A 7,472-nucleotide genomic window follows, 5' to 3' on the forward strand; every position below is an offset into this window, starting at 1 on the left:
ATTTAAATTTCAAATGCTATCCATGCAAGTAAACGACTAACAGACTGTAACACATTCCAAGACCAGCAAGAAACTCAAAAGTATTACTTACTATTATCCATGACAACCTAGATAGATTTCCCAGTATGCTAGCTTTCCTTGGGGTAAATCTCCTATAGCTCATTTTACAGTGGTCATCAATATACAAATTTCCAGTGTTATATATGCTCTTCAACAAAGAACACAATCCAAGAGCAGTAGGTTGGACTAATATCAGAATTTTGACAAACAATCTTTAGACTAAAGGTTAAGTTATAGTAGGATCTGAAACAAAAGGATCTTTTTCATTATGCCATTTTGCTAGAAAATGCTGGGATTTTGTTTGTCCTCAAAGAAGAATCAATCTACCAGTATACACAGCATTTCAAGATATGAAGGCTAAGATTCAAGCTCATTTCTTCATGGATTGGGCAATTTGGCTAGTAAGGAACAAAAAAAATCTTCAAGAACAAAGAACCAAGCTTCAATAGCTGCATAGAAATAAATTTTGTGGAATTGGCTTGTTAGCCACAGAATCAAGAGAAAATATTCCCAGAAGTGTAAGGACTGGTTCCAAGCTCAAATCTGAATCTTTTTGCTTATCTTGTACTATGATCCTTAGTAAATATATGTAAATACCTTTATTATGATATGTAAAAGTTGCAGTTGGAGCCTTTCCCACTATTTAAGCTTCAAAAAGAAACAAAAGGATCTTTTGCACATCGTAGAAACAAATGGAATATATTAACTATTTAAATTTATAATTAAATTAATTTGCCCATTTTTTGTTATATGAGAATACTAAAAGTTGGAATGATGAATTTGAAGCAACTTGGAATGAGATATTGACCATAAGTCAAGATGTAGACAGGATGACTGATCAAATTGATGATCCATGCAATATATGCCCAAATGAAGATATCAATGCACAAAACTTTAGCCATTTGGGTGAGCTAAGCAAATCATATTGGAAAAAATATAATCCTAGACCAGCAAGCAATTCAAATTTATCTCCCATCTAAGCTCCCAATCCCCAAATTGTTCCATAAATGTACGCACAATACTGCTTTGGAAAACATTTCTCACTGCTTGATTATATATATTTTGAGGGAATATCAGTTGGTGTAATTAAATTTACCTTGCCAACATGTATGCTAAATTGCTAAGTATTGAACAAATTTTCACCCAAACATACCAAAAACACATCTGTTTAGATTGGCAAAGTGGAACTTCATTATTCATGTAATGGTAGCACATATAGATACCCAAGATCTTAGGATTATTATGATCTCTAGCGCCTAGAACCCCTAATGGTTTACACAAAACACACATAATTACATACATCTCAGTTCTGCAATCTTCCTTAAAGCTGGGTTCTATGCAAAATTGAGGGACATAATTACTCTATTCCACGAACAAATCAACATATATCGTGTGACAACAACAACAACATCAAGAAGAGGGTGTATGTGCAGATGCTATAAGACGAGGGCACCTAGGGCAGGAGAGCGCTGGCCGTGCTCCATGCATTGCCTCTTGAACAACTCCTGCGGCCCTTGCTCCGCCGGTCGCCCCCGCTTCGCTCCGGCAATGTCGACGCCGAACAGCCTCACCACACGGACTTGTTCCACTTTCGCCGTCCCCTCCAGTGGAGGGGACACCGATGGCGATGCCGTGCGGCTGGCCATCGGCGTGGTCTTCTTGCAGTCGATGAAGAACTGCTTCTCCGGCCCGTAAGCCGAGCAGGAGAAGACGATGGCATCGCCGGCGCCGAGGCCCTTCTCCCGGACGAAGCGGCTCCAGCCCTTGGTGAGCACGTAGCTCTGGCTGCTGTTCCAGTACGAGTACCGGAACCTCCACACCTTCCCCTCGCCGTCCTCGAAGTTGAGCAGCACGCCCTTCCCGGTGGTGGTGGTGGTCGTCTCCGGCGAGCGCTTCAGCGGGAAGTGCTTCTCGGCGTGCTGCTTGGGGACCACGAGGCGGTTGAGCTTGCCGACATCGCTCGGGGTCACGGCCTTCTCGAAGAGGGGCTCCCGCGCCCACGCCGGCGTCGGCTGCGCGCGCGCGCCCATGCCGCGGCCGCGGCGCAGGCCCTGCCGGAGCTCGTCCGCGTAGGTGTGCTTGCGGAGCATGTCGACGATCTCGACCTTTGAGTGCGCCGCCAGGAAAGCGAGCTCCGCCGCCTCGGCCGCGCAGGGGTAGTTGGTGGCGGCCTCGCGGCCGCGGTACCGAAGCGCGGCCACGTCGTAGGCGCGCGCGGCGGTGTCTTCGTCGGGGAACGTACCGAGCCAGACGCGCGCGTGGCGCTCGTAGATCTGCGCGCCCCACCGCCCGTTGGGCTGCGGCACCACGCCCTTGAACCGCGACGACGACGACGACTGCGCCGACGCCGGCCGCGAGGTCACGGCCTCGTCGGTGACGGCGACGGGAAAGCTCGGTACCGTGGGTGGACGCGTGGCACCGGACTCCGTTGTGGCCGTGGATGCGCCGGACGAGTACTGGGAGGAGTGCTCCGCCGTGCAGCTCAGGATCTCCACCCCCATGGCTTACTGCTTTTCTTGGTTTCTTGGGTCTGTGGGTCTGTGTGTCTTGTGTGTGTGAGCTGTGATAGTGGTACTAGCTAATTAGCTAGGTACATATGAAAAATAATTCGTGTTCTGTGTGTATGGTGAGTTGCTGTTCAAGCTAGGGCTGGACAATATGATGATGATGAGGTGGTTGATATTGGGGGTGTACACATGTGTTGGTGTATATATAGCTATTGTGGTGTTTCTATTTTGGATGCTTGTACATGTGTACATGGGAGTAATATCTTGGGGCATATATTTGGTAGAGTATATGTGTTCAATTTTAAAGTGATTGTGATTTGGAGTGGGGATTTTGCATGTTTTGCACCCTCTGAAAGGTCCATATTACATATGAGTTTTCTGGCGTGTCGCGAGGGGAGCTCGATGTCATGTTATTTTATTTTAGCAACTTGGATGTTGATGTATGGGTTGATGCAATGTACCTGATGATGGTACTACAACATGCAAGCAGTACAACATACTGGCTATCTTTAACCCACCGAAATGAGTAAAATTGACTAGAGGATATGTATGAAGAATATTCTTTCTGTAAATTCATATGCTTGTTGATACTTATCCAATAAATTAACAGGTAACTCGTGTTCCAAAATACATAACAAGCGACTATATTTATTAGTATAGTTAAATTAACAGGTAAATAAACAAAATGTTTTTATTTATTAGTATAGTTAAATTTTATCGTGGGAAAATGCCACAAAAGCCACTATATTTACACTAATTACTTACTTAATCCTGAGAGGATATATGCTGAAAGCATCTCTTTCGCGACTATAAAATTTAAATCCAAAACGTCATCTATCTTGCAAAAGTTAGTAGTTTTCTCATTTTATTCTTCTAGTCTTTAGTCTTGTGCATTTGTTCTTTCTGACTGGGACCTTCCTTTGATCCTCCCGCTCTAGAAACAACGTGCTTTCACACTAGCATAAGATTAGTGACTCAAATACTATTGACTTTTCTTCAATCACATAGTTATTATATAGGTCCTTGAACGGCTAATTTGTAGTTCTTAGAAGAACATAAAGTATATATACACTATGTTTTTATGTTTATCTCCTCTCATGTTCTCAACTTTAAGCACTAATAAGAAAGATAGGAAATAGAAAGTACTTCAACTTACATTAATTTATCATGCACTTTGAGTTTAGGTTATGTAACTAAATTATGATACTTCACATTATATTACTGAAGGTGTAAAAAAAAGGCTTGCACACTCAAAAGGAAGTGCAGAGAACAGTGAAAGAATGAGTAAGATATATTATCCCTTAGAATTGATTAATATTTGTATTTTAAATAATATATTTCTGAAAAATAAAAACAAGATTTTTGTACAATTTATGTAAGATTTCGTCATGTGGGTTAGATTTGCCTACCCAGAGCCCTTGCATATATAATGGATTTGCTAGTGTGATACAAAATCCCCTCCGATGACTAGGAATCACAGTTATATACTAGGATTGAACCTTATTTGAAGCTCAAAGTATTTGTGGAATCTATGAGTTTAACTCCATATTGGAAGTTTAATTATAAATTAAACACAATTCCATCGCCCGTGAACAACACAACCTTGTTATCGGGTGAGGAATTTGCATTCAATAATGCTAAATACATAAGGGGCCTGGATTTGCACTAGGAGGAACATGGTATGTTGGTTAATTAAATGGATGTGACACACGGCTTATATCAAAAAAGCGACATCCTTACTAATTATTTTATTTGATAACAGTCCATAGTCCATGTTCGTACATAAGATTAGTCAGCATTATATAATTAGATGCTAATAGCCATTAAAGCGACAAAAATAGAAAAGATATGTGATCCCATTTGATGTGCACGTGGACTTGGAAAGTCTAGGCCAGTGTCGTCATTGTGCAATAGGTAGGCATATAACGTCACCCAATTACCAGAGATTGATCGGCATCATCTTATAGGTTATAGCCAATTACCTCTTGGTCAAGTTTACAGAAAACTGATGGACAAAGATGCAAAAGCTTCAGGTTGTGACGCAGCGAGTAAATCAAACCTGCACGACGAACCAAAACTTGTGAAGTAAATAGGCCAGCGTTGCTATCATTGAAATGTTGTTCCATAAGGGAAGGAATCTTAGTTTCTGTGGTTCATATATACAGAGTTTCAGGTATTAATAAAGTGGACGTGTAGGTCAACTAACTGAAATAACTAATTATCTGGCGAGTGAGAGGGAAGAAGATTCTTAGAAACGGGGATATGGTTGGTGCCCGGAGCATTTGGAACAATTAAGTCTCCTGAATCCCCCGATCTTACGGCTCTGTATGCATGTTTTATTAATCAAGTTTTAAGTAACATTTGTTTAGCATCCCAAATACAATTTCACATGCACATGTATGGCCCCTGGAGGTATTGAATATTTGTTAGAAGGATACCAGTGCTCCACATTTCATAAGACCATATATTAATTAGGCCATCTTCAACAGCCAAACGTAAAACGGACCGTATTTCAATATATTTTTGTTCGGATGCAGCGGTCCACGGAAAAGGAAAAGGCCGTAGTCGGTTTGTGGGTGGAAATGCCCCCTACAACGGCTCACATTTTGTCCGCGTCCTCGCTATTTCTATCATTTTTCATCAGTATTTGTGTTTATGACAATACATAGCAAGAAACTCACCCAAATAAATTCATATGGTAATTCTGAGACGATGTACACAATCATATCAACCAAGTTCATAAAACAAATACAAAGTCATAGGACATAGTTTATTACACGAATTACATGCCTTGCAATGAAAATCTAATAAATACTAGCTCACTTGGTTAGGGAAGTGGATGTAAAACCCCGCCACCCAGGTTTAAGTCTGCAGGGACACCGATTTGCATTCTTATTATTAAAAAAAACTGTAGGGGTTTCCCTATCCTTTCAAAAAAATACTAAATGACTAGTTATTTCCAAGATGAGTTCACATATGTTCAACCAAATCCTTTTGGAACCTGATGTGATTTGTTTTGTCAGGCATATCATTCTGCATTACCAGGAAATATACCAAGTCTGCCGGTGGTGCAGGCTCGGTCGCAGCATTCTCACCCTGGTGTTCCTAGCCTTGGTCAAACACGCTCTCATCGCGCTCCTCCTCAACGATCATGTTGTAAATGATCGGACATGCAGTCATGACCTCCCACGTAGTCTGATGGCTCCATGTCCTAGGAGGGTGCCGAACTATAGCCCAACGAGACTACAACACACCAAATTCCCGATTCACATAATTTCTACATGCATCTTGATCTTTAGCAAACCTACTCTCTTTCTCATTCTTAGTTACACGGATTGTCTTCAAAAGTGTTAACCATTGAGGATAGATACCATTAGGTAGATAGTACCCTTTATCATAGAGCTGGCCATTGCCATCATACTGGACCGGTGGAGCATCACCTTCAGCAAGGCGAGTGAACACCGAAAATCGTTTGAGTACAATAATGTCAATGTTTGAGCCTGCCATATCAAAGAAAGAGTGTCAAATCCAAAGTTCTTAAAGCACAACCACCTCAAGCATGATTGTTCACCCATTTTCTATGACCATGATACTGACCTTGACAACCAAATACACAGTTCTTCCAGTCCCAGTGCATACAATCTATGCTTCCAAGTGTACCAGGAAATCCTCTTGCTGCATTGATTGACAATAGACAGGTAGTGTTAGAAATAGTTGGTTGCCTCAAGAACACTTATGCAAAAACTGCAACACTGCTTTGTAGAACCTGTACATTACCTCAAGGCAACCAGACTCGCTCATGCGAATGTAATCAATCACTAGTTCGGCGGATACTCCATATGCTAGCATCCTAATCCCCGCAGTACATTTCTGGTAAGAAGTGAAGCCAAGTTTACCTATGGCATCCACCGTTAAATTGTAGTAGTCATCATAGCACCTCACGCTGTGCATAATCCTTAAAAATAGGTCCCTTTACATTTGAAAAACATCGCCGAAAACACGGTGCCTTGAACCAGGGATTGGTCATATGGAAGTAGTCCTGCCATAGTTGCCCATGGACGGCCACACGACCACGTTCAAGCGCTGGTTTCCGACCCTTCACCGAGCCCTTGAGCTTCTACTCGTGCCACTCTTGATAATGGATGAGAAGGGCCACGACCACGAGGATCTAGGTGTCATCATCGGACTGACATGTCAATGATATTGGTGTAAAAATACTCGTCCAAACTGTTGGCCATGATCTACATGGCATAGAACACACTTGAGAAACACATTGCATTCGTAAACACTAAAAAAAGCGGGACCGCGAGGCCTGCAGATTACCGTGCCGACCAGCTAAGAATTCGGTCGAACAAGTTGCGGGCAGCGTGGACCACGGGTGGCGGTGAGCTAGATAGAGACCTCTCTTACAGCTATACGACACTCAACAACGGCAGCGAGAGTCCCTTACGTAGACTGCAACGATGTGCGCTCAACTAGCATCCTAGTTGCCTGGTCTAGGCGGTGGTGGCGAGGGGCGGCGGAGGGGCGCGACTGGGGTGGGAGCTTTGTAGAGGGTGCGGTTGAGTCTCTGAGTGGCTAGAGGGTCTGGGAGGATAAATAGCCGCACTCCACGGACTCACGGCGTGTCCGTGCAACTGCAAATCTGGGCCAGATTTGGGCCTGGTTTGCTCTAGAATGGACGCCGTCCGCGCGACGCAGTTCGTTTGCAATTTGTCGTTAGGCCTCGTTTTTGGCCGTTGCGGACCACGAAAGACGTGAGACATTGATGTTCGTACGTAGGGAGCATTGGAGGTGACCTTACCAGCTGGGTCTGAACTTTAGTCATCTACAACAGGTCGATTCAGACGGGTTGAGGCCGTTCGTTTTGTCTGCACATAGACATGGACATGGAACAAGGTGGGC

At 43.3% G+C, this 7,472-nt stretch overlaps 1 protein-coding gene across 1 annotated transcript; it reads right to left on the minus strand.

Moving 5' to 3' along the window:
• Positions 1-1,233: 1,233 nt before the first annotated feature.
• Positions 1,234-2,746, minus strand: LOC127325794 (AP2/ERF and B3 domain-containing protein Os01g0141000). Its single transcript, XM_051352615.2, has one exon. It carries the CDS (start codon positions 2,559-2,561, stop codon positions 1,497-1,499), a length of 1,065 nt encoding a protein of 354 aa, XP_051208575.1. The 5' UTR covers positions 2,562-2,746; the 3' UTR covers positions 1,234-1,496.
• Between the last annotated feature and the right edge of the window lie 4,726 nt (positions 2,747-7,472).

The sequence above is a fragment of the Lolium perenne genome, chromosome 3 (assembly GCF_019359855.2).
Source record: "Lolium perenne isolate Kyuss_39 chromosome 3, Kyuss_2.0, whole genome shotgun sequence".
Taxonomy (NCBI): Eukaryota; Viridiplantae; Streptophyta; class Magnoliopsida; order Poales; family Poaceae; genus Lolium; species Lolium perenne.